This window comes from Pelobates fuscus, chromosome 13, assembly GCF_036172605.1.
Source record: "Pelobates fuscus isolate aPelFus1 chromosome 13, aPelFus1.pri, whole genome shotgun sequence".
Classification (NCBI taxonomy): domain Eukaryota; kingdom Metazoa; phylum Chordata; class Amphibia; order Anura; family Pelobatidae; genus Pelobates; species Pelobates fuscus.
This window is the reverse complement of record NC_086329.1, coordinates 105272236-105299932: the sequence shown is the minus strand read 5'-3', so window position 1 is coordinate 105299932 and position 27697 is coordinate 105272236. Positions and strand designations below refer to the sequence as shown.

General features: G+C 44.2%; 1 protein-coding gene across 1 annotated transcript; it reads left to right on the top strand.

Annotated features, from left to right (window-relative positions):
• The first annotated feature begins 346 nt into the window (after positions 1-346).
• On the top strand, positions 347-24673 carry LOC134582484 (extracellular matrix protein 1-like). The gene is made up of 7 exons (XM_063439121.1): positions 347-499; positions 13385-13573; positions 19401-19717; positions 20417-20887; positions 21603-21823; positions 22664-22751; positions 23221-24673. Exons 1-7 carry the CDS (start codon positions 433-435, stop codon positions 23380-23382), a joined length of 1515 nt encoding a protein of 504 aa, XP_063295191.1. The 5' UTR covers positions 347-432; the 3' UTR covers positions 23383-24673.
• The last annotated feature ends 3024 nt before the right edge of the window (positions 24674-27697 follow it).

The following is a 27697-nucleotide window of genomic DNA, read 5'->3' as shown; positions in this document are numbered from 1 at the left end:
ATTGATGACCCCATCTAATTTATGTATCTATATTGTCTATTTTATTAGAAAAATAAAGTAAATATTTGCTTCCTATCTTTAATACAATTTAGACCACTTGGTCACCAAGGTTAGAATAAATCTGTCTTTTGCAGAACGTTGAAGGGGGATGGGGGCTGCTATCTGTATGACAGTGGGTGGGTTTGGGGGGCTTTCTGCTTTCTCACAATAATTTTCTCATCATCAGCACAGGTGGCATAGTCCAAAACCAACACATTGCGATCACAAGACTAGAATATTGAAAGCACAGGGGGTGTGACTGCAGCCTGGTGAGTCACTGGTTGGGGTGTGGAATCAGCTGCTTTAAATCCTGGGGATTCCACTGAGTGTACACAGACAGCTAGGAGACTTACTGGGACATCACTGCTCTCCTGATCTCACTGAGCCTCCATCATGGACCTCTTTCAGGTGTGGACCCTAACTCTCCAGCTGTCAGTCCTACTGTGCCCGGGGCTTGCAGGTAAGCCTTGTTATTAACATGTTTAAGAAAATCAGTTTTGTAAGATTTTTTTTATAGTAATGTTTATTATCCTCTTCTTGGTACCAGGTTTGTTACATATTTCAGAAACGCAAACCTTAGGCAGCGCAGTTTGTAAATGTTTGATCATATAAACAAAACTGTTTATTTACTGACCATAGGCTACATGGGGAGAAACCTGTACAGTAACACACTGCACTGACACTGTAACACTTCCCAGAGCACGTTCCTTCCCGTCCTTTGCTAAACAGAGATCAAAAATAATTTCTGCTGAAATGAATGCCATTTTCAGTCCGATCTGCTTGATAAACACTCCCGTCTTGCGTTTCCATGCGCAGTAAAGGAAGCTGGTAAGATAGAATTCGTTTTTTGTTTTTTTTGTTTGGGGACGGGATATTTTTCCTGTAGCAGAGGAAAGGGTTATGTACAGTAAGAACAATACAGATGTGGATCTATCTCCTTCAAGATGTTGTTTTTTCTTCTTCAGACTCTACAGATATTTTAACAATTTTGAAATGTTATTCCTCCCGCCCCAAAATAAGTAATACGTTGTATTTTCTTGATTGCATGAATATAAATCATCGTATTTTATCCATTATTTTCATTGTACTATATAGGGTGACATGTAGATATTCTCTGCGCTCCTTTCTATAACGGCAATATCCATGCCGGGTTGGATTTCGAACCATTCTTGATTATTATTATTATTATTATTATTATTATTATTGGTTATTATTTATTTAGCGCCAGTTTATTCCGCAGCGCTTTACAATAAGAGGGGAATTTACCAAATGAGACAATAACAAAATGTAACAGGAACAATAGGTAGCTGAGGACCTGCTCAAACAAGCTTACAGTCTAGAGGAGGGGGGTATAAAAACACAATAGGACGGGTATTGGGAGAGACAGCAAATAGACATGGTGGGAAAGTAGCAGACCTGGAGGTGAGAGAGGAGTGTGGTCCTCTAGGAGAGAGCAAGAAGAAGGTTTGAGAGAGAGCGAAGTTACTCTTGGAGGCCATAAGCAATCCTGAAAAGATAAACCTGTCTAGTCTATTGCAGACGGCTCTTAGTCTTTCTGTGTCTTCTCGGCCTTCAGATTATGGCAATAACCCACTAGATAACCGGTAGCAGACATGGTAGTATTGGTTAGTTTCACACTGAATGGGTTGTGTTCTCACTAAATATCAACGAGGACTGGGATGTCTACATTCTGGATTATTTACACACTGTACCAATCCTCTCATTTCTCCTTTACTGGATCTCTCCCAGCCTTTGTATTGTGTTCCGCTCAGCATGGCCAGAATATTTCATTACATCGTATGATTTACCTTCTCTTGCTTAACTTTGTGCCGGTTTCAAGGGATTGATGCGGTTAAATATTCTGGTTTTGTTGTGTAGGTTTTTAGCTGTTGATTTTTAATCCTTGGAAACTATTTATTTCTTTTTTTTTTAAATTCCGTGGAATTCCAGACTCCACATCTGAACGCTTAGTTTCCTAATAATGGATTTTTCCTTAAACCCACACTTTGCAAAACGCTATAAAAGCAGTTAGAGGCCTTCCCAGGAATATTGACCTATTTTTTACTCCAGTTTCCACATGTCTCTCGGTCTGTATTCGGCAGACTGGTATTTTCTGTTTACCGAGGTAATGACGAGGCTGAATGTTCTCTGAGCAGGTGTGCCTAGAATCCCTGAGCTGGACACATCTGGAAAACGTAAACGAAATACGCTGACAATATCAAGTCAAGAGACAGACCGTATTCTAATTCTGAGTAATCCCTTCAGGATAGGAAACCCCCTCCGTAGGTCGTCACTTGGCGTGCATTGTGCCAAATGACATCAGAAAGGAATTATATACCACTCTGATTACATGCCAGGGTTTATATCCTTGTACAGCGCTACAGTACATGTTGGAGCTTCAAACACATCAAATTACTATTATATTTCTAGCCATGCTATTCTGCTGGAATTTAAGCAGAGGAGATTTTTTTTGTTTTGTTTTGTTCAGTACAGACAGATGGAGTGAGATATTTATTACAGTTTAACACTGCAGCGATGTGGGGAAAATAGAGGCTTTGAATTATAGCTTTTGTATTTTTATTTTTACAGATTTCTATAAAACTGTTTATACCCCCCTCCCACCATGTAAAGAACAGCCAAACATTACACCCCATCCCAGCTCCCATGAGGCTTTGAAATCCTGACACCTGGGTTGTGTGGTCTACGTTTGACCATACTCTCACTATATATACCGTATCTATTAATTCTTTATAATAAAACATTTAAAAGCCAGTCTTGGCATTATTCTGTTACAGTGTGGTGCCCCATGGGGAGGGAGGGGGATAGGCTGCTTCTCATAGTTGGCATTCTTCATAAAGAGGTTGATGGTGCAGTGAGTGTTCAGAGAGTTACCCAATGCCATATACCCATCGGTACCAGTGTGATGGCTGGGAGTGGGAGCATCTTTGGGAACTGCTTGTATGTTTAATAATAACTTATTAAAATCCCCAATTAATAGTCGCTGGTCGCTCAAAGCGCTGCAGGTTATGTACAAATACTTCGTCAGGAAAGATATATTATGAATGATATTAACGGATTCTCTACATAATGAGTTCTATACATTGTTACTGATTTCAATACAGCAGTTGCAGGACGGCCATGTTTCTGGCGCCACTGATACAGGAGTACAGGGAGGTGGCAGCTCAGGACCACGACTCTTGCTTTCCTGTTTGTCTCCGCTGGCATTGGGCTAGAAAGCGGTTTTCAAGGAGGCCCAGCTGTTTCTACTTGGGAGCCAAGGGCCTCTAAATATGACAACTGGGGTATGTTGGGCAGTAGACCTCTGGCTTACTAACCAGACACTTGGTTGTAAATACATCGTAAGCAGAACAAACCCAGACATTCTCGTCGTCACAAGTTAAAGGAGAGGACCTAAGCAACACATTTTTGGTGCCATCCCAATGTTTTTATCATAATATTTTTGAGCCATTTTGCATCCTAGCATCGAAAACTTGTCCATCAGTGGCCAACATGATAATAGAGGAGGTTTTATTTCCACAATATCCTTTTCTGCTTTGGACAGCAATGATAGTCTGTGATCACTGGGACCACACCAACCTGTAGTAATGGTTTGTTTGCAAGCAGAATTTACTGTCACTTAAAGGGTTACGCCAGGCACCATAACCACTTCATCGATTTTGGTGGCCGGCGATATGAAACCCTACACATGATGGTTGCAACAATGTGCGGCAAGATCAGCCTCCGGCTTCTGCAGTTCTGCTAGACTGGAGACCAGGCGCCCAGCGGGTATCCAGGCAAGACGGCAATCCATTGTAAAACAGTGTGCCCCATTACCGGGTAGTGGCAGCAGAGTACTCCTACCATGATCACTACTACAGCAGGCTGCATTGTTTATGTTGGTTGGAATAACCTTTTATGTGTTTAAAAATTAGTTGAAAATATATATATATATATATAAAATACATTCTACTGATATCCATGGGATAACGGCTTGTTTAGTACCAAGGTTTTATCAGCACACATTAAATAAAGTGTTAATGTTCCTTTAATTATAATTTTTTTTAAATCATTTCTTTTTTACTTCAGCGAGTCTCCCACTTTGCTTCTTCTAAGGGGTATAAGGTACCTCTCCACCTGTTTAATACCAGATGTTAGTGGCATTTAGTGAGAGACAGTTGCTAGAGGAATACGTGCTGTATTAAACATCAATCTTAGAGGAATACATTGGGAGGGAGGTGGCTGGGATTACCTGTTACTATGTGTAGGGTAAACATTACTTTATTTTTACTGAAAGGTGACGGGTTCAAAGTAAATCTCTCAGAAGCAGTCTGTCAGGAATTTGAAATCTATCTGTCAGGAATTTGAAATCTGTTTGCAATCTCCGAGGATATCCTGAAGTTGTTTTTATTGCAGATCGGAAAAAGCAAAACACGTGCCAGACATCTTCCGTCTGCTGTTTCAGTGAAAAAGTGACACTTTTTTATAAAAATTGTGATAATCAACAAATGCTAAAAATCAGTCTGTGTTTGCTTAAAAAGTTTGAGCCTTTTTTTTTATGATGAGACTGGTAATACAACTATGTATGTTCCGAGCATCTTTGGCTAATAACATCATAGCATGCTTTATCACACGCAAGTAATTCTGGGACATATGGAATTTGCATACGATGCCAGACTGTGCCAGGACAACTAATTGGCAACTTTTAATTTGCTACGTTGTGCTGTCCCATACAAAATTATAGTCCTTCAGTAAGCAATTGCTGTTTGATGAATAAATTGTACATATCAACTATGATGGTGGCTGGAGGCCCATCTGATTTTGACCTGACTTTTTGGGGGGTCAATTTTTTTTTCCATTGCTGTTAAATTCTCTGCAAGGGTTACATTTTTCCACTTCTTCCTTTGCCAACTGTTTGAGTTATCCATGCTTTATAAAACGTTATCAGACCAGTAATTCCATCCAGGCCGATGTTTATTTAAACATTACACAAATCCTGTTTGTAGAGTGGTACGGAGCCTGGCTTCATCTTAGCCAGTCTGTCCAGTACCTGGTAGGGGAGGAGGCGAGAGTGTGCTGCACTCTGATCCTTACACTCAGTCACATTGAACAAGCTCAAAAGCACAACCGATTTGTTGTGATATGTCTATTTGGTAAGGTCCTTTACATTCAAAACTTTGTGATGCAGTGAAAGCTTGTTAATAAGTTTATACTATTGTCACCCTGTATTTTCCTTCCATCACTTGTAAGTCCTCCTTGGCACGTGGAAGTGTAATAAAAGTGGTATGGTGGCAATTACCCATCTCCCTGACTATGCTGAAAGTCCCGAGCCAGATGGTGTGCTCCGCTAAAAGTGAGGGTAACTGTCTGACGTGATGTATATATGTTTTAAAGATGGTGTGCTCCGCTAAAAGTGAGGGTAACTGTCTGACGTGGTGTATATATGTTTTAAAGATGGTGTGCTCTGCTAAAAGTGAGGGTAACTGTCTGACATGGTGTATATATGTTTTAAAGATGGTGTGCTCCGCTAAAAGTGAGGGTAACTGTCTGACATTGTGTATATATGTTTTAAAGATGGTGTGCTCCGCTAAAAGTGAGGGTAACTGTCTGACATGGTGTATATATGTTTTAAAGATGGTGTGCTCCGCTAAAAGTGAGAGTAACTGTCTGACGTGGTGTATATATGTTTTAAAGATGGTGTGCTCCGCTAAAATTGAGGGTAACTGTCTGACGTGGTGTATATATGTTTTAAAGATGGTGTGCTCCGCTAAAAGTGAGGGTAACTGTCTGACGTGGTTTTAAAGATGGTGTGCTCCGCTAAAAGTGAGGGTAACTGTCTGACGTGGTGTATATATGTTTTAAAGATGGTGTGCTCCGCTAAACGTGAGGGTAACTGTCTGACATGGTGTATATATGTTTTAAAGATGGTGTGCTCTGCTAAAAGTGAGTGTAACTGTGTAACATGGTATGTTTTATACCATACATACTGGCTCTATGTTTTATGTTCCTTTTTGTTGTTTTATCGTGCAGGAAACTTTGCATATTTTAGCATTATATTTGCACTATATTTTGTCGATTATGTTTTTTTGTTTTAAGTTGTTGCTGGTCTCGGGTGTTGTAACACATTGTTAATGTATACAGCTGTTAGTGTAAATATTGTTTCTCACACAGTTTAATCATGTGTTTTTGAATTTTTTAGATTTGGAATTGGATAAAATGCTGACACACTGGCAAAAGCTGGAAAAGATTAGTAGAACTTGCAGATTCTATATGTAGGGATAATGCAATCGTGGCACTTGTCACACACTATTCATTCCATCTGGGCATTATGTGAAATTCAGCGCTGGTCCTAAATAGGGCGCTCTGTTTAATCGCTGCCGCAGGGGACCCCAGCAAATGGCTTTATTCTGCCTTCGCCTCCTGTAGTTGAGGCTTTACCTCCAAATAAGGATTTTGTTTTTTAGATTCATATTCTGCAAAATGTTGGAGACATGAATTCATTGCTTCAGGGTGAAAGTCTGGGAATGTGTGAATCTTACCAGCCATAAAAAAACAAAACCTATAACCCCAGGCTACCGCAATATCTGTCTTTGCAAAATAAAGAATTTAAAAAACAAACAAAACCTATTTAACCATTCAGGCTCGGGGGCTTTAAGCTGTAAGTAGGAGGGGACGGGGGTGTTTTACAGTTATTAGACTTGACCTTAAATGTTCCCTAGTGTGTTAAACTCTCTGCCTGGAACATGGATCTTACAATGTAGAATGTAATGTCTGCGTATAAGAAGCACCCATGTATAAGACGACCCCTATTTTTTGGGCCCAAAATTAAGAAATAAATATTGTAAACATCAAATAGACAACAACTTTGATATTTTAGAGGTGACATCTAACAGGGCTGGTGCAAGCATTTTTGCCACCCTAGGCAAAAAAAATGTTTGCCGCCCCATTTGCTCCACCCACTCAATCAGACTGACGCTGACGCACACGCACTGACCCATGCAGGCTCTATAGTGCATGCTGGGAGATTACAGCTCCCACAATGTAGCAGGTGAGGGCATGCGATGCAATGAGGGCATGCTGGGAGACTACAGCTCCCACAATGTAGCAGGTGGTGTGAGGGCATGCTGGGAGACTACAGCTCCCACAATGTAGCAGGTGGTGTGAGGGCATGCTGGGAGACTACAGCTCCCACAATGTAGCAGGTGGTGTGAGGGCATGCTGGGAGACTACAGCTCCCACAATGTAGCAGATGGTGTGAGGGCATGCTGGGAGAGTACAGCTCCCACAATGTAGCAGGTGGTGTGAGGGCATGCTGGGAGACTACAGCTAATACCATACAGCAGGTGGTGTGAGGGCATGCTGGGAGACTACAGCTAACACCATACTGCAGGTGGTGTGACGGCATGCTGGGAGACTACAGTTCCCACAATACAGCAGGCGGTGCGAGGGCATGCTGGGAGACTACAACGAACACCATACAGCAGGTGGTGTCTGGGCATGCTGGGAGACTGCAGCTCCCACAATACAGCAGGTGGTGTGAGGGCGTGCTGGGAGACTACAGCTCCCACAATACAGCAGGCAGTGTGAGGGTGTGCTGGGAGACTACAGCTAACACCATACAACAGGTGGTGTGACGGCATGCTGGGAGACTACAGCTCCCACAATACAGCAGGCGGTGTGAGGGTGTGCTGGGAGACTACAGCTCCCACAATGCAGTAGGTTGTGTGAGGGCGTGCTGGGAGACTACAGCTCCCACAATACAGCAGGTGGTGTGAGGGCATGCTGGGAGACTACATCTCCCACAATGCAGCAGGTGGTGTGAGGGCATGCTGGGAGACTACATCTCCCACAATGCAGCAGGTGGTGTGAGGGCATGCTGGGAGACTACATCTCCCACAATGCAGCAGGTGGTGTGAGGGCATGCTGGGATATCACAGTAGTACTCCCTCTGCTCCCTGATCCCCATTTCCCCCCTATGAATATAAATCAGGAAGCAAGCCCTACCTGAGGTGGAGCAAACCTTAATATGGCCGCTTCTTTTATGGTGTGGCATGTCTCTGCAGCTCTGTTGTTGGTAAGTGGTGATGTCTGCTGCAGCTACCACGTATATAGGGACCTCGTCCTCCTTGCCACAGCATTCAGAAGTGGATCGGCGGGAGGGAGACCGGGTATGGCGCCGTGGCTCACTGAAATGCGGCAGGCGCCATCTTAACTGAGGCCACGCGCACAAGTGTTATTTTTATTTAACCCCTGCAGTGACATTCAGTGTATAAGATGACCCCCAATTTTAGACTAAAACATTTAGAAAAAAACATACTCTTGTACATGGAAAAATACGGTAAATATACACGCTGTTTTTCAGTTAGACTTTAGTAATAATTGGTGCTATTTTTTATTCACAATCAATAAATTATAATGTGAAAATATTGTACTGCGATAAAGGATGGACAGTAACCAGTGGCGTACACACACTCCATGGGGCCCCGGTGCGAAACTGATCCGTGGGCCCCCCCTACCCTGACCCACTCCCCCCTGACTGTGCCCCCCCCCGACACATACATACAGACACAAACACATACACACACCCCCGACAGACACATACATACATACACACATGCAGACCCATACATACAGAGACACACACGCAGACACATACATACAGAGACACACACACACATACAGAGACACAGACACACACAGACATACATACAGATACACACATACAGAGACAGACACACACATACACACATACAGAGACACAGACACAATCATACACACACACAGAGACACAAACATACATACACAGACATACGTACAGATACACACACAGACAAAGACACAGACATACATACACACAGAGACATACATACATACACACATGCAGACCCATACATACAGAGACACACACGCAGACACATACATACAGAGACACACACACACATACAGAGACACAGACACACACAGACATACATACAGATACACACATACAGAGACAGACACACACATACACACATACAGAGACACAGACACAATCATACACACACACAGAGACACAAACATACATACACAGACATACGTACAGATACACACACAGACAAAGACACAGACATACATACACACAGAGACACAGACAGACACACACATACAAAGACATACATACGGATACACACACACAGACATACATACGGATACACACACACAGAGACACAGACACACATACATACAGAGACACAGACACACACAGACATACACACATACATACACACATACAGAGACACAGACATACACACATACAGAGACACAGACATACACACCTACAGAGACACAGACATACACACCTACAGAGACACAGACATACACACATACACACATACAGAGACACAGACATACACACATACAGAGACACAGACACACACACATACAGAGACACAGACACACATACACACAGACACAAAGACATACAGAGACACAAATACACAAAATGTTTCCTACCATGTGTGACTTTCCCTGGGGTCCAGTGGTGGCTCAGTCTGATGGGAGTCAGAGTTCCCACTCTGACTCCCTCCTCCTTTCGGTTTCCTCCCGCGCGGGCTCTCAGTATGCTGGGAGGAGTGACGTGCGGTCACTTCCTCCCAGCCGTGATGATGTAATCACAGGGGGCCGGTCGCGCTCTTGAAGTGCCCAGCGCAGACCGGGCCCCCTTACAATCCATGTCCATCGGGTGGCCCTGACATCATGGGCCACCCGATGAACCCCTTAACATGCGGCCCCGGCGGTTTGCCGCACGGGCCGGGGCCGCAAAGCGTGGCAGCTGCTACCCGGTCGCGGGGGTCCGCAGGGCGGCCGGGCCCCCTGGAGTGCCGGGCCCGGTCGCAGCTGCGACCCCTGCGACCGCGGTACGTACGCCACTGACAGTAACTGAGCTAATCATTTGCAGGACAAGAGAGTACTTGACATAATGTTTTTTAGAGAGTGTACAGCATTTATATGAAGTCTAAAATAAATGGTTAATTCTCCCCTCCCCCAGCTCCCTCCTTTCAATGTTGGTGAAGGGGCACTATAGTTACCAAAACAGCTTTAGCTTAATGAAGCCGTTTTAGCATATAGTTAATGCTCCTAAAGTCTCACCGCTCAATTCACTGCCATTTAGGAGTTAAATTACTTTGTTTCTGTTTATGCAGCCCTAGCCACACCTCCCCTGGCTGTGACTGACACAGCCTGCATGTAAAAACTGGTTTCACTTTTAATTAGATGCTACTTTAAAAAGTTTGTATCTCCTGCTCTGTAACTTGTACTTTAATTACATACAGGAGACTGCTGCAGGGTCTGACAAGCCGGTTACATGCAGGAGATATGAAATTCTAAATTAAACAGACTGTGCAATAAAGGAAGTGTAAATATTAGATGACTTGTTACAGGAAGTGTTTATGGAAGGCTGTGTAAGTCACATGCAGGGAGGTGTGACTATGGTTCATAAACAAAGTGATTTTACTGCTAAATGGCAGAGAATTGAGCAGTGAGGCTGCAGAGGCAAGATTTACACACCTAAAAAAGTTTAATTAAGCTAAAGTTTTTTTGGTACCAATTATGTCCATTTAAATTTCTGTTAGCTGCACAGACAAATCATAATAAAGAATGGGTTTCTCTATCCCTGGTTAGGGGTAAATACATTAACATATTCTTCATATGAAGGGCTTGGAATGGGGAGAATTAACCTGACCTTCACAATATTGTGATGAGTGATTCATTACCTGCACTGAATGCTGAGTCCTGTAAAATAGTGTGATTCACTTGCAGGAATTTCATAACACTGACCACAATGCCTCTTGTCATCACTTGCGGTTATTACACAACGCTGCAGATTTCGGAATATTATTTGTGGTTAATAAGTTCATGGATAGAGTAACACATTTATTGATGTTGCCATAGTAATATGGCACAGGGATACCTTGGAGCCGGTTAGGATTGTCAAAGTGATCAAACGATAGAGTACTAGGCAGCAAGTGAGTTAAACTGGACTTGGCCACTTCCAGAGCTTTCACCGGCACAGATTGGCATTGATTATAGTCTGTTACTCTGTTAATATGCCGTGCTAAAACATTCATTGTGCGCAGTGTACGCCGTTATCCCTGCGTGGAATCAATGCTGACATTTTTATGCGGCTCACTTTAAAACCCATGTTATTAAATCCTACCCCCATGCACAGGGATTTCAACCGTGTAAATCACACAATTATCACCTGGTGCAATCAGTTAAGGATATTATTGTTAACAGAATATAACGTTTGCCGGTATTTCTCTGTGATCTTGAGTCTCTGGCTCTGTGTACGTCTGACCTTTGATGAAATTGCTGTGAAAGCCGCTGGTAGACACAAATATTGGGATAATGGCACAGAGCTTCAAAGCAGAACCAAAGGGTTTTATTTTAATCCCTCACGTCCCACCCATTTACTGAAACTTTAAACCCCAAGGCCACGGCTTTGAGAAAACAAACGGGAACTCTCAGCAAGGTTTGTAAAGCTCAGACCTAAATCCATGTTCTTCTACAGACAGTATATCGTCATGTTCTCACTGTGCGGGAATTTTTACTTTCTAGGCTGAATTGTTTACAATTGCAACAAAAACAATGAATATGAGAACTTTGAGAACAAAAGTTTAGAGAAACTCCGTAGCTTGCCCTTTAGTAAATCCCAGCTCAGGTCTCAAAATCGTTAATGCCATTACAGAGAAAACCTATTCTGAAACAATTAGATGTTGTCTTCTGGGGTGGATAATGCCCCCAAAAGCACCCACAGATCTGTGTTGTATTGTATTGTTATAATTTTACAATAAGATGATGATAGTGGAGGAAGTGTTCCTGCTTTCTGATTGGATGAGTGCTAAGACAGACTGCCTGCGCAGTGCCGCGGTGATGTCAATGTGCACACAGTGTGTGCCGATCTCCCTGGTGTGCCTTTTGAAAAGCAAAATAGTTTCGGACATGTTTGTAGCTGAACAGTAGGCTTGTGTAAAAGTGTTTAAGCACCATACACAGCGTGGATCCACACAGAATGTGTCACAGGTTTAAGTTTACTTCCTGATTAACCATTATTTCCTATAATTTATTCATTTTTTTTTTGTGGTATATAATAACTTTTGTTGGTTATTTATGTGTTTATTTGTTGTTCAGCTAGTTCCGTTACTTTCATATGCGTTTACCCGTTACGTGAAACCTGTCTGAGATTCCTGGATTACAGTCAAATGTTCTTCAGAGCCGGAAACATACATAAAAGCATCGCCCTCCCCAGTCCATATGAAAAAGAACATTTTTGTAACCAATCCGTATACTGAAAGGCAGAAGAGCTATTGTGTAATAATATGGCAAACTCTAATTAACACAGTTGATTCAATAAACAAACAAGGCGCTTAGTGAAAACAAGAATATAATATGAGCAGCTGTGTAACACTTTGTGGATATCCCAACATCCACAGAACCAGAAACTGGATAAAAACAAACCCCACCACCCAAACAAAGTGCAAAGTGCAGCACTTAAAGTAAATTTCTTACTTACCTCTTAGTGTATATGGGGTATAGACATGTAAGAAAAAACAAAATATATACAAATTGTGTAATATTGTAAAAACAAACTGGATATATATATATATATATATATATATATATATATATATATACATACACACACGCACACATATGTGAGTGTTAGAAAAACTCACATTTATTAGAGCCTTTTTCTTAATTTAGGCTCTAAACACTGAAGACCTCAGGGCCTTTTTAGGTGTTGTCTTAAATTCATAGTATTTCTCCAACTCGTGAGTACATGTAAGTGGAAACAAAGACACAATGATCTGGGTGCAGACTGTATCATCAGGTAAGTACATATATTGCACAGCAAAATTATCGCTCACCTTCTTAGGAGCCTGTTTGAAAACTGGCTCTCAAATGTAAACCCACATCCTGGTTCCTGCAGGGAAGTGTCCCTCTGAAAATTTACACCCAAGTTTACATTTGGGAGCCAGTTTTCAAACAACCAGTATGTAGGTTTTCAAATGATGAGAAGTTTTATCTAATTAACACAGGTTGGGCCACACTTGGTTCCCAGAACTCGTATAGCTATACACCTGAATTAAGACCATTTAGGTTAAACATTAGGCTGTACGTAGCTAGGAGAACTATTAACTCTTATTTAACATGTGTGCTTTAATGGACTTTCCATTTAAGACTGGGTTGATTTATCAGTATGTAGTCTGTTATCACTTGCATGAAGAGGTCCTTATGAAGCCACCTGTATTTAGAGTCAGAGAAACATTTCTTCCCATAACCGTATCACCACATTCTCTGTTCTTTTCAGCTCATGATCTTCCAGTTGCAGAGCAAAGGGACATGTATCAGAGAGAAATAATCCCGGACATCTATCAGAGAGAAATTATCCCGGACGTCTATCAGACAGAGATAATTCCGGAACTGCCGGCTGTGGACGATTGGGAGATTTATCAGAGGGAAATAATCCCTCAGATGCCAGTTATTGAGCAGAAACTAGGTAATTACTCCTAACTAATACAATAAATACAAAGAGGATGTGTGATCGCTTGGATATTAAGTTGTGATATAATGTATGAGCTGGTTCAGTCTATGGCGAACATCACACACAAATTACAGGCAAAAAAAACAAACAAATTGCAACTGAGCAACAAGGAGACTACAGTCAGCACAAACAGACAAATGTTCACTTACCCCTCTATCAAATGAGGGTATTCCAATATATATGCTCAAAAGAAAGAAAATAATAAAATATAGTAACACTGTGGAAAAACAATAATAGAGTAAGAATAGGCACACTCACATAATATGGAGCCTTAGTTGGACAGGCTCAGCTCACTCGGTGGTGTGCTGTGGTGATACTAAACCTATTCACTCCATTGTAGTGTAAAATTCAGAGCTAATAAGGTGAGACAGCTTCTAGTGTAACATGTCAAATAAGAAAAAGGATATTGCAAAGGTAAATTTAGTATCTCACCTTTTATAGAGCATGTCATCAAGTGATCGCTTGGCTTCCCTGGGAAGCCTTTATTGAAAGATTTAAATCAGTCAGTGCAAAGTTTTAACCAAACAAACTAGTTGAAATCAACCAGAATGTTACATATTACATTGCAGGGGATTGTTTCACCTCCATGGGTGTTGGAAGCTGGGAGGATGGGGGTGGAGGAGCAAATCCCACCTAGAAAATCTGGTGTAGCTTCTTGTAGTGTTTCTGTGCAGTCTTGGTGCTTAAAATGGTTTATATCTTATTTACAAGTAAGACTGAGATGTCTAGTCTTCTAACAGAGTTTACATGTGGTTTTACTGTATTTCGATACAAAGCCATCTTTAAGTTTTTTTTTGTAGATCTGTAAAATGTGACTCTTCAGCTTTTAAAATGTTCTGGTTCTAGCACACGGGGTGCGAAGCCAACTGTGTAACAGATGGCTCACGTTTCCCTGAGTTCCGAGTCTGGCTCACTCAGATAACAAATGTACCTGTGAAAACGGGCACCTACTTGAGCAAACTACCCAACACTGATTGTGGGAAGGAGGAATGGGCAGGAAAAACAAAGGCTGATAAGGTCCCGACAAGCCGAGATATCGTCGAACTCCTGCGGGGATCCCAGAGCCCCATGGGGCAAGATGGTGCTGGAAGAAGATTAGACTGCATACTCCTTGGAGGATATCCCATTCGACTCAGGAAAAGGGACACCTCTCAACCCACCAACGAGATCTACTGGTAGGCAATTTAACTCTGCCGAACCTTCCACGGCTGTCCAGCTGAAAGACATGCTTACTGAGCTCACAGCCAATATCGTGGCAGACATGGCCTACTTTAGAACTGCCATTGAAAGCGCAACCTCTCGGATCACTCTTCTGGAGGCCTCCTCAAGCACCCAAGGCACCAGACTAACCTCAGTGGAAAACAAAATCGCTGACATCCAAAAGTTACAAATGACCACCAATGACCGGGTGGACGCAATAGAGGACGAAAAACGGCGCGATAACCTTAAACTCTGTGGAGTCCTGGACTTGATAGGTCTCTCTAACTTACCACAAATATGTCTGAAGCCTGCTCAACATGCTGTTGCTGCCTCAGCAGGCCAAAGAGGTCAAGTTGGATGGCATGTTCCGTCTGCCAAAACCACCCACAGCACCAACAGCTGCTTACGCAGACCTTATAATCAGATTTCAATCGCTTTCTGACAAGACCCTTCTGCTCACAGGTGCCCGGGGGAAGACCCCAGTACATTTTGAGGGCTCATCTCTGACGCGGTTCCCTGATCGAATGGTGCAGGTCACTACGACCAATACTACAGGTCATTCAATCAAAGTAAATCTTGTACCGATGGGAGATACCAAAGCAGCTCTTTAACCAGGGGCATATTAGCCGCGAGGCAAACAAGGCATTTGCCTTGGGCGGCATTTTCCAGGGGGCGGCAAAAAAAGCCGCCCCCAAATGCCCAAGGCAAATGTCTTGTTAGCCTTGCGGCTAACAGACCTGCTGCTGGGCGGCGCTGGTGGGCAGGCGGCGAGGGAGCACTTCCTCTGAGCTGTCTGCTCAGCTCCCTCGCGCGCCGCAGAGTGAGGCTGGGAGCCGGAATATGACGTCATATTCCGGCTCCGCCTCCCAGCCTCACTGTGCTGCGCGCGAGGGAGCTGAGCAGACAGCTCAGAGGAAGTGCTCCCTCGCCGCCTGCCCACCAGCGCCGCCCGACCGCCCAGCAGCCACTGGACCACCAGGGAGATGACCCCCCCCCCCCAGCATTCCCAAATGTAAGGAGGCTGGGGGGGTTAAAGTAAAAAAAAAAAGTGTTAATGTGAGTGAGTGAGTGTGAGTGTGTGTGTCTGTTAGTGAGTGTGAGTCTGTGTGTCTGTTAGTGAGTGTGAGTGTGTGTGTCTGTTAGTGAGTGTGAGTGTGCATCTGTTAGTGAGTGTGTGTGTCTGTTAGTGAGTGTGTGTGTCTGTTAGTGAGTGTGTGTGTCTGTTAGTGAGTGTGAGTGTGTGTGTCTGTTAGTGAGTGTGTGTGTGCATCTGTTAGTGAGTGTGTGTCTGTTAGTGAGTGTGTGTGTCTGTTAGTGAGTGTGTGTGTGTGTCTGTTAGTGTGTGTCTGTGTCTGTTAGTGTGTGTCTGTTAGTGTGTGTCCGTGTGTGTGTCCGTGTGTGTCTGTTCGTGTGTGTGTGTCTGTTCGTGTGTGTGTGTCTGTTCGTGTGTGTGTGTCTGTTCGTGTGTGTGTGTCTGTTCGTGTGTGTGTGTGTCTGCCTGTGAGTGTGTCTGCCTGTGAGTGTGTCTGCCTGTGAGTGTGTTTGCCTGTGAGTGTGTTTGCCTGTTCGTGTGTGTGTTTGCCTGTGAGTGTGAGTGTGTCTGTGAGTGTGAGTGTGTCTGTGAGTGTGTTTGTCTGTTAGTGAGTGTGTGTGTCTGTTAGTGAGTGTGTGTGTCTGTTAGTGAGTGTGAGTGTGTGTGTCTGTTAGTGAGTGTGAGTGTGCATCTGTTGGTGAGTGTGTGTCTGTTAGTGAGTGTGTGTGTCTGTTAGTGAGTGTGAGTGTGTGTGTCTGTTAGTGAGTGTGAGTGTGTGTGTATCTGTTAGTGAGTGTGTGTCTGTTAGTGAGTGTGTGTGTGCATCTGTTAGTGAGTGTGTGTCTGTTAGTGAGTGTGTGTGTGTGTCTGTTAGTGAGTGTGTGTGTGTGTCTGTTAGTGTGTGTCTGTTAGTGTGTGTCTGTGTCTGTTAGTGTGTGTCTGTTAGTGTGTGTCTGTGTCTGTTAGTGTGTGTCTGTTAGTGTGTGTCTGTGTCTGTTAGTGTGTGTCTGTTAGTGTGTGTCCGTGTGTGTGTCCGTGTGTGTCTGTTCATGTGTGTGTGTCTGTTCGTGTGTGTGTGTCTGTTCGTGTGTGTGTCTGCCTGTGAGTGTGTCTGCCTGTGAGTGTGTTTGCCTGTTCGTGTGTGTGTCTGTTCGTGTGTGTGTTTGCCTGTGAGTGTGAGTGTCTGTTCGTGTGTGTGTTTGCCTGTGAGTGTGAGTGTGTCTGTGAGTGTGTTTGTCTGTTAGTGAGTGTGTTTGTCTGTTAGTGAGTGTGTGTGTCTGTTAGTGAGTGTGTGTGTCTGTTAGTGAGTGTGTGTGTCTGTTAGTGAGTGTGTGTGTCTGTTAGTGAGTGTGTGTGTCTGTTAGTGAGTGTGAGTGTGTGTGTCTGTTAGTGAGTGTGTGTGTGCATCTGTTAGTGAGTGTGTGTCTGTTAGTGAGTGTGTGTGTCTGTTAGTGAGTGTGTGTGTGTGTCTGTTAGTGTGTGTCTGTTAGTGTGTGTCTGTTAGTGTGTGTCCGTGTGTGTCTGTTCATGTGTGTGTGTCTGTTCGTGTGTGTGTGTCTGTTCGTGTGTGTGTGTCTGTTCGTGTGTGTGTGTCTGTTCGTGTGTGTGTGTCTGCCTGTGAGTGTGTCTGCCTGTGAGTGTGTTTGCCTGTTCGTGTGTGTGTTTGCCTGTGAGTGTGAGTGTGTCTGTGAGTGTGAGTGTGTCTGTGAGTGTGAGTGTGTCTGTGAGTGTGTTTGTCTGTTAGTGAGTGTGTGTGTCTGTTAGTGAGTGTGTGTGTCTGTTAGTGAGTGTGAGTCTGTGTGTCTGTTAGTGAGTGTGAGTGTGTGTGTCTGTTAGTGAGTGTGAGTGTGCATCTGTTGGTGAGTGTGTGTCTGTTAGTGAGTGTGTGTGTCTGTTAGTGAGTGTGAGTGTGTGTGTCTGTTAGTGAGTGTGTGTGTCTGTTAGTGAGTGTGTGTGTGCATCTGTTAGTGAGTGTGTGTCTGTTAGTGAGTGAGTGTGTTTGTCTGTTAGTGAGTGTGTTTGTCTGTTAGTGAGTGTGTTTGTCTGTTACTGAGTGTGTGTGTCTGTTACTGAGTGTGAATGTGTCTGTTACTGAGTGTGAGTGTGTCTGTTACTGAGTGTGTGTGTGTTTCTGTTAGCTAGTGTATGCGTATCTGTCAGTGAATGTGTGTGTGTGTGTATTTAAAATGTGGGGCGGGGTAAAGGTTGGGTGGGGGCGGCGCGCGGGGGGGGGCGCCTGAGTTTTGTCCTGCCTAGGGCAGCACAAAACCAGGATACACCACTGTCTTTAACCCACATGGGAACCACCTACCGAGCACGGAGCTACGCGGAACTGGAATCCCATCTAAACAAGCTGGGCCTTAGAGAGCCACAAAGTGCGGCTGGACCGGGACTGCCACACCCGGCCCCCTCAAATATTGAAGAGTTCACTCCCTGCACAGCTCTGCGCCGGCACCAGCGAGAGTAACCAGTAGGCTATGCGCTGGCAAGTAACCTTCCCTACACCTCAATGACCGCCAGCTTACATCCATCTCCACCACTGGAGATCACCATGGCTAATGAGCTTCAGCTCCAGTTTTGACTTTTTATCTGTTCCTATGACGTTTATTTTTCCGTCGTTTTTCTGTTAATATTTTGCTATTTTTCTTTTACTTTTCTGAGCCCTATTCAGCCATTATAAGTAACAGAGTTTATCACTCTGCCACGCTTGCCCCTAGGAAGCCAGATGTCTGGGCATAATTTGTATTATGTGAACCCCCCGCCCCCCTTCTGACCCCGGTAATAATGCAAAGACGGATGCTTACTAATGGTAATGGGAGGGAGGTAATTCCCTACAGGGACAGAATAGACCTAACGACCCAACATCACTCTGATACCTCTCACGCACCCTTAGGGTAATACTAGTAAGAATCTAATATAGACCTTTTAATGCTTTACTTATCTAGTTTTATATTTTATTTTTGTTTTGTTTTGTTTGTTTGAAACCTATGCCTAACAGTAACTGCCACATATGCCCAGCCAGCTCCTTAGACATATATGATGTCCCCCTTTCTGTTCAGTTATTAGACGCAATCGAGAGTACATTGTGAAGTTAGGACAGATTTTTCACATCCTGATTCTCAATAAAAAGCAGAAATTTGCTGCAGTTTCCTAGTAATTATTCACATCCATTGCCTTTTATTACTAATTTTCTAATCAAATGACCAGAAAGAGTGTCGAAGTCATAGTTAAACTGTGGTCAGAGTATTTGTTAGCTGTGAATTGTGAGGGTTTGTTTTATAAAGCTTTCTAGTAGCAGTAAGCATTTGCTAGCACATACATGTTTTTTAGTAGGACTGATGATAAATCACAAAGGTCCTATTGAAATCTCTCACAATGACCTGCTTCTGGTGGAGCTAAGGCCAAATATTCGTGATAAACGAGAACTGTCCCATTACATGTGTCCTGCAGTACTCCAAGGCTGCCAGTAGGGGGATTTGTTTTTTTTTGCATGAGTTTCTGCATTCATGTGTTAAGGATAAATTATTTTGTTATGTTATTGTTTAACAGTTGAGCCTTTTCTCATCCGTGGGGAACCTGTCCTGACTCCACGAGGTAGGAGACCAGTTTCGCAATGTGGTGACAGACCCTGCTCTGTTCAAACTTCATCAAACAACCTGGCTGATTTCCCTCCTGGACGTCCATACCGTGGTAATATTGGGAATATCTGTGATGTAAGCCGCCAAAAACCAGTGTATGGGAGCCATAACCTTCCTCAGACCGGATTTGCCCATCTCAGCCGGCAAGGATATGCAATCACTGATCTAGAAGAAGGCTACACCAAATGCTGTCAGCAGTCTGATAGATTGACCTGCGCTGAAAGTGTGGTAAGTAGCACATCCAATACACAGTTAAGAGTGTAGTTGAGTGCCAGGTCTATCTTGGGTCCATTTAATGCTCTTAGCCCAGCTGGGGAGAGATAGTGAGAAGCCACTTTCCTGTACTCAAAAGGTTCACAAACAGATGGGTGGCTTAAATAAATATATATATAAATCAGTGTGCGTATCAATGCCTGGCAATGTGTATACCAATGGGTATCTGTGCGTTTCTAGCAGGGCAGTGTGTAGCCGTGTACCTATGTGTGTGAATGCGTACTTGTAGTTGAGAACGTGATCAGTGTGTGTATGTCTGGGAGTGTGTAACTGCCGTGTCAGGAGGCTCTGCAATTTCTCATGGCAGCCATGGTGATACAATAAATTATAAAAACACTCTCATAATAGCTTGGACGCAGACCATTTTATACTCTTACTTTTTAAACCTCATCGTCTTTTTTGTATCTGTAACTTACCCAGAGCTTCATAAAAGCTGAATGGACATGAATGAGAGTGATGCTGGCTGCATGGAGTGTTTCATATTCTGCGTTATCTGGGCCGAGAATAATCAACTGGTTATACTCAAACTCCTCCTTTGAACAGACCTTTTGGAGTTGTTTATAGATATCTAGAGAGTAAAATATGCCACATGTATTTGGTCAGGATTTACCTCTGAGCACTACATCTCTGATGATTTACGTTTCCCCTGTCTAGTGGAAGAGTACCCTGGAAGCATTTTGTCAGGAAGAGTTCAGCGTAAAGACCAGACCTTATCATTGCTGCAAGAAACGTGGCTCCGAAAGAGAAATTTGCTTCAGTTCTGATGCTCCTAACCCAAAGTACATCTTTCAGTCCATGCAAGTTCTGGTTCCAGAAATCGGAAGCGCCGACCTGCCTGCAGTGGGAAGTCCTAGAAGCTTAAAACCGTGCCCTCCTAACTCACCAAAATGCCAGAAACGCGGTAGTGATGGTCTGCCTGTCCTGTCATTCCCACCAGGAGAACCCAAATCAAGCACCATCCAGAATATCTGCAATCTGAGGAAGTTCCGACCCATTTACACCAAGAACCAGCTGCCACAAAGTTCATTTGGCTCTTACAAACGCCAGGCACAATCCCTCAATCACCTGGAACGTGAATTCAAGAAATGCTGCAAGGATGAAAATGTGACCTGTGCTCACACTGCGGTGAGTGTGTAACGGTTACTGGGTAACATTCTGCCTCTAATGTGAGAAACTATATACTGTCACTTCACAGAACATTCCACTACTTCACCAGAATTGCTATATAAGTTGCAACGTTAGCATTTCATAGTCATTCCTGGGCGTCAATAACGCTACATTCTACTACTCCCAGAGTAAACCCGCACACTATGAATTGTGGGAATAGGGAATAATTTGGGGTGGGATAACTGCATGCACAAGCGGAATGAGATATTCAAGTTTTTTTACTTGATGTTTGCTGGTGACCTACCAATTCTTAAACTAGAGGCATGACCACCTGACATGTGGCTTGCTATTTGTGTGATCCGTGGAGAACTGGCTCAATTTGAAGTAGCAGTCGGCAGCATTCACCACTCATTCACCATTCAGCCATAATGCTGGCAAAGCATCAGGGGAGATGAAGTCCACAATGTCTCGAATGCCGAAGGTTACCCATCCCTTCAAGACATTTTCTGTTTTACTTCCTGTATACAGATAGCAGTGATGCTGAACAGATAGTGGTGGGAAATAGAAAGCCAAAACGGGATATATCCGTTTAAATCTATAGATCTGTAATATCCCTCTCTGTTTAGAATCTTTGGACCCTTTATTTCTAGTCTTTACACATGGTGATAGAGCTGTCCGAATTCCCTGCACGTTACTAACCCTGAGTCTGGGTCTTCGATTTTATAACCCACAGTGGCAGAAAGTTCTGCAGAAGTTCTGCTCAGAGGAGCGGACTGTTAAAACCAGACAAAACGAATGCTGCGTGAAGCAGGACCGAGCCGCTATGTACACCTGCTTCGCAAGCCAAGCCCCTTACCCCAAGTACGACCGGGAAGTGGAGAGCGTGGATCTCGGTAACGTGACTGTAGACAGCCTGCAAAAGCTCTGCGGAGGCCACAAACTCCTTACTAAACAGTAAGTACCACCCCTGCTGGGAGGCAGATTTATTCAATATGTTGGAATCCGTTCCATTTAATCTTGCTTTTTCCTTAATTTCTCCAGTAGTACTGAGAATGTATAGGATTATTTATGAAGCCGTGAGTTAACTTGAAAAGCTAATTGTGGCAAGTTAGCCCGTGGCTGGTTAAAAGAACAATCAATCACTACAATAACCACCATTCATTATAAGGAGTCAGTTTTTGACTTCTTACCTGTGGTATGCCAAGAGACGTTCCACGCTTTCACCACCAATGCCAGAGAGCCAGAATTTTCTAAGTAGGAACTGCAGTGCAGGGCTGAGTTCATTGGCTGAGAGTGACAGTGTCCAACAACAGGTTAATCCCCGCACTGCAGGGCATAACTCAGGAGAGCTCTCCATTATTGGTAGTGGAGGAGAGGATCAGTAACTGGCAGACTCCAGGCAGTGGTTATTTTTATTATTACTATTGGCATTTATATAGCGACAACAGATTCCGTATTTCTTGGTGTGTTCAATGATTTAAAGTGGTTGTGGTGTTTGGAGCCTGCATGTGATGTGTTCCAGTTTGAAACTTTGTAGATACAGAGATGAAGCACATTGTGCCAATAGCGGGTTATTAGCCAGCTCGGAATGAGGAGGGGTGTCTAGGAGTGCATAAGCAAAGTGTTTTAACCCTGCAGGGGCCTGGTCTATATACCAAAATCACTTCATTAAGTTATTTGTGAAAACAGACACTGTCATTCGACTGTTCTATGTTGTGGTTGGGTTTTTTTTTGTTTGTTTTTTAAATCTTACCGGGAGGAAAATCCGTTCTTACCTGTTATTCTCTCATTCAGAAAGAAGATTCTGCAGCTAGCGCTGAGCCTGAGAGGGACCTGCTGTAATTTGCCCCACGATGCCTTGCTGCAGTGCGCCAGTGAGCAGGTGAGTGAGTGGTGAGCGTCCACGTAGGGCTCACTAGATGATTACCGCCAATGCCTTCCATAATGTAATTATTTTATACAATTCATGCTGCATGTACGGTTTCACTTGATGCTCTATCGCTCTTCTGGGACATATCACTGCGCTATTGTTCTCGTGTCGACATATACTGCGTATCACACATACAGTGTGACAAAAATAATGAATTTTAAAAATATATTGTTTTGCCATTAAACGAAAACCGCCATTTCTCTTACTATACACCACTAAATAAAACAATGAACATTTCCTACGACTTTCATGATACGCTCCATTTAATTTTGTACACAGCACCCAGACCACGTCAATGAGCTTGTAGTGGTCTGGGTGCCTACAGTGTCCATTTAACGGTGCTGAGCTAAGACATAGATTGCCCATATTCCTGTAGGATTTATAAGAGTAAAATATTTTTTATTTATTTTTTTTCTCGTAGAAAGAGAAGTTTATAGAGACTATCTGCAGCTCCAAGAAAGCCGTGTGGAATGACGCTCAGAAATGCTGTAAGAAAAGCAATGAGGAAAAGGCAGATTGTTTCAATTCCCACCTGCAGAATGTGTCGTTGGTCGTGTCTCAGCGGAAGAAACCGGAGAAATGAGAATTAAGGAGAACATTACAGGAACCCTCCTCCTGAATCAACATTTACCTAGAGGTTTGGGACACGGAGGGCAAGTGTGCACCCTGACTTTATTTAGTTCACTCTCACACGTTCAGAGACCAGACTCCAACTAAATCGTTTGCATGAAGTAGTTTATTGACTCGTGCAAGAAATGCATCATTCTTAATTCCAATCCTTACAATCCAATGGACACTGCTTATGTGTAGCGATTTCACTGTATGGATGCATTGACCGGGCACAGGAAAGGTAGAATGTGCCAGCATATCACATTCATTAAGAATTCAAACACAGATAATGTCTCTGAAATACCCGTGGGGACGACGACGACAACAATTCAATAAAACAGATTTCAGAATTGACCGAAAAATGGACAATATCTCCAAGTCTGCTGTACTGTCAGCTCAGCCATTACATCCCAAAATTCACCGTTCCCTGGTCAATTCCCACCTTGGAGAATAGAGACCAATAGGTTTTACGTGATGTTCTGCCATCTAGTGGTTGAGTGTTGAATCGGCTTTTTTATTACAGGGGCAAAGGACGAGAGATCCCATTTGTTTTGATGAGTTAATATATTTATAATCAGGTAGTCGCTTTCACCCCAGTCCACATTATTTCCCATTCATAGTAGAAGCTTTTTGTAGCTGGGCATTCGTGGTTAATGCTCTTGTCCGATCTCCACAGCCCTTAAACGGTTTCTCCTGCCATTATAACCATAGCTTGCTGTAGTGGTTATGGTGGTGGTAGTACCATGTAGTCTTTTACTGCAATGGGGCAAACCATTATAAAGCAGTTTACTCTCTTACCTGAGACCCCGTCAGGTGTGGGTCCTCTCTAGTTGCCATACAACATCCGGCTTTCACAGAGCTGCAGACGCTGAATGTCTATTTTGTTGGCCATTCATTGGCTGAGAACATCAGTTGATCGCTCTCCACCAATATATGACATTCTGTGCATAGAAATCTGCACAGAACTGACATTAGCAAGCCCAGATCACTGCAGTGGTCATGGTCCTTGGATCAGCCATTTAAACTGATTTACACACACCATTCCTTTCTACGCTGTTGAAATGAATTCAGGTCTGTGCTTCAGTGTAGTTACTGAACCCTCAAAAATATTTTATCGTTTGAGGAAATCCAGGCATCAAATAACCACAAAAATAAATAAATAAATATTTTTTGTAACTATAAAAATGTACTTTTTTGGTATTTTTGTATATATATGAAATTCTGACGAGGTGAGAGATGTTTGAAAACCAATAAAATTCTATATACAGCCTAAGAATAATGTGTTGTGTTATTTGATGTAATGCACAGGGCATGGACTGACAGACACTGCTTCTTAAGGTGGTAGGCTCTCGAGTAACTTGTAAACATTAGTAATCTGTCTTCCTTCTCACCTCCCCATTTGTACAGCACTCCAGAATATGGTGGTACTATATAGTGGATCATAGCTCAGGTAGGGTTCTTGGAGGAAGGTGAGACAGACGTCCTTTGGATGGGAATTTTCATCCTTCCTCTGTTGGTTAATGTAGAAGGAATTGCTGTATTTGTTCATCAATCCACGGAGACTCGACGTGGCATCCAGCGCGTTCAGTGAGTTACGTGGTTTGTTTCTGTCTGCACGGAACTGTAGATAATGGAGTCACCCTGATTACACGACAATACACAGTCAGAGGCATTGAATGGAACAGAGGAGATTCCAAATTCCAAACTAAAGGTGTAAACTGTACAGAATGGAACCAGGTGAGAGATTCTGATAATGATACATTCTGCTCACGGGGGTTACTGACAGCCACATAACCCTTTGTAAGATCTATTCATTGCTGTATATAATTGTATTATAACTTGTTGGTTGCAGCTTTTCAGAGAAATCGGTGAAGGAGCCAATTGGGATTTTTAAATTGCATCAACAGTTGAAGAGGGGGTTTATACCTGGGGGGCAGGGGCAATGTGTGTGTGTGTGTATGGGGGCAGGGGCAATGTGTGTGTGTGTGTGTGTGTATGGGGCAGGGGCAATGTGTGTGTGTGTGTATGGGGCAGGGGCAATGTGTGTGTATATGGGGGGCAGGGGCAATGTGTGTGTATATGGGGGGCAGGGGCAATGTGTGTGTGTGTATGGGGGGCAGGGGCAATGTGTGTGTATGGGGGGCAGGGGCAATGTGTGTGTGTATGGGGGGCAGGGGCAATGTGTGTGTGTATGGGGGGCAGGGGCAATGTGTGTGTGTATGGGGGCAGGGGCAATGTGTGTGTGTGTATGGGGGGCAGGGGCTATGTGTGTGTGTGTGTATGGGGGGCAGGGGTAATGTGTGTGTGTATGGGGGGCAGGGGTAATGTGTGTGTATGGGGGGCAGGGGCAATGTGTGTGTGTATGGGGGGCAGGGGCAATGTGTGTGTGTGTATGGGGGCAGGGGCAATGTGTGTGTGTGTATGGGGGCAGGGGCAATGTGTGTGTGTGTATGGGGGCAGGGGCAATGTGTGTGTGTGTGTATGGGGGCAGAGGCAATGTGTGTGTGTGTGTGTGTGTATGGGGCAGGGGCAATGTGTGTGTGTGTGTGTATGGGGGCAGGGGCAATGTGTGTGTGTGTGTGTGTGTATGGGGGGCAGGGGCAATGTGTGTGCATGTGTGTGTATGGGGGGCAGGGGCAATGTGTGTGTGTATGGGGGGCAGGGGCAATGTGAGTGTATATGGGGGGCAGGGGCAATGTGTGTGTATATGGGGGGCAGGGGCAATGTGAGTGTATATGGGGGGCAGGGGCAATGTGTGTGTATATGGGGGGCAGGGGCAATGTGTGTGTGTGTGTGTGTGAATGGGGGGCAGGGGCAATGTGTGTGTATGGGGGCAGGGGCAATGTGTGTGTATGGGGGGCAGGGGCAATGTGTGTGTATATCGGGGCAGGGGCAATGTGTGTGTGTATATCGGGGGCAGGGGCAATGTGTGTGTGTATGGGGGGCAGGGGCAATGTGTGTGTGTGTATGGGGGCAGGGGTAATGTGTGTGTGTGTGGGGGGCAGGGGCAATGTGTGTGTGTATGGGGGCAGGGGCAATGTGTGTGTGTGTATGGGGGGCAGGGGCAATGTGTGTGTGTGTGTATGGGGGGCAGGAGCAATGAGTGTGTGTGTGTGTGTATGGGGGGCAGGGGCAATGTGTGTGTGTGTGTGTGTGTGTATGGGGGGCAGGGGCAATGTGTGTGTATGTGTGTGTGTGTGTGTATGGGGGGCAGGGGCAATGTGTGTGTAGAAGAAGGATGGGGGGGGGGGGCTTTTTTTTTTTAATGTGTGTGTTTTTTTTTTTTAACATTTAATTAAAATTAATATATAATTTATGTCCCCCCTCCCTTCTTACCTTTACTGGGAGGAGGGGGGACATCTTTCTTTCCCTGGTGGTCCCAGTGGGGATTCCCTGGTGGTCCCAGTGGTAGGAGTGAACTCTAGCCCTCGCTCCAGGGCTAGAGTTCACTCTCGCGAGATTTGGAGCGTTGCCGTGGTAACCGCGGCAACGCTCCAAATCTCGCGAGAGGAGGACCCGGAGGAGCTGCTGGTAACAGCTCCCGGGTCCTCTCTCCCTCCCCTGCCGGTCGGCTGTCAGTAATGTGCCTGCAGACCGGGGAGGGAGATCACTGATCTCCCTCCCCGGTCTGCAGGCATAATGCAGGGCTGGCACTTGGGCAATGTCAGCCCTGCATTAGCCGGCAGGGGAGAATCTCGGGGGGGGCAATTGCCCCGTTGCCCCCCCCCCTGGATCCGCCACTGCTACAGTAAGCTATAGTTGTTCTGTTGACTATAGTGTCCCTTTAAAGGAACAATATCAGGAAGATGAACATGTTTTCCTGACACTATATTGGTGATTTTACTCTCCTTTTCTCCCACGTCACTGTTGGCCCGGCCTGGCTGTGATAATCAATCTTGATGATCTGAATCAAGGAGAAAGCATGCGGAGGCTATTGTGCATATGAGGCAACACCCCTATCTCCTCATAGAGATGCATTTAATCAGTGCATCTCTATGGGGAATGTTGAGGGCCTCCATACAGAGAGTGGAGGTTCTAAATGTAGGTGCTGCACACTGTGCCGCACATAGATAGGAAGTACCTTTAGTAGTAGTTTGAGTGACTGCCAATAGAGGTGTTACTAGGCAGCAATGTAAACACTGCCTATTCCGCTGAAAAGACAGTGTTTACATTGGAAAGCCTGCAAGCAAAGGCTGTAGACACCAAAACCACTACATTGAGCTAGTGGTTCTGGTGACTTACTATAGTGTCCCTTTAAATGTAAAATTAATGTTGAAATCTCAGGTTGA

Coding starts and splice junctions, on each gene's coding strand:
- LOC134582484 (XM_063439121.1), top strand. CDS start 433: ATGGACCTCTTTCAGGTGTGGACCCTAACTCTCCAGCTGTCAGTCCTA. Junction 500..13,384: donor ACTGTGCCCGGGGCTTGCAG/GTAAGCCTTGTT, acceptor TGTTCTTTTCAG/CTCATGATCTTCCAGTTGCA. Junction 22,752..23,220: donor TGCAGTGCGCCAGTGAGCAG/GTGAGTGAGTGG, acceptor TTTTTCTCGTAG/AAAGAGAAGTTTATAGAGAC.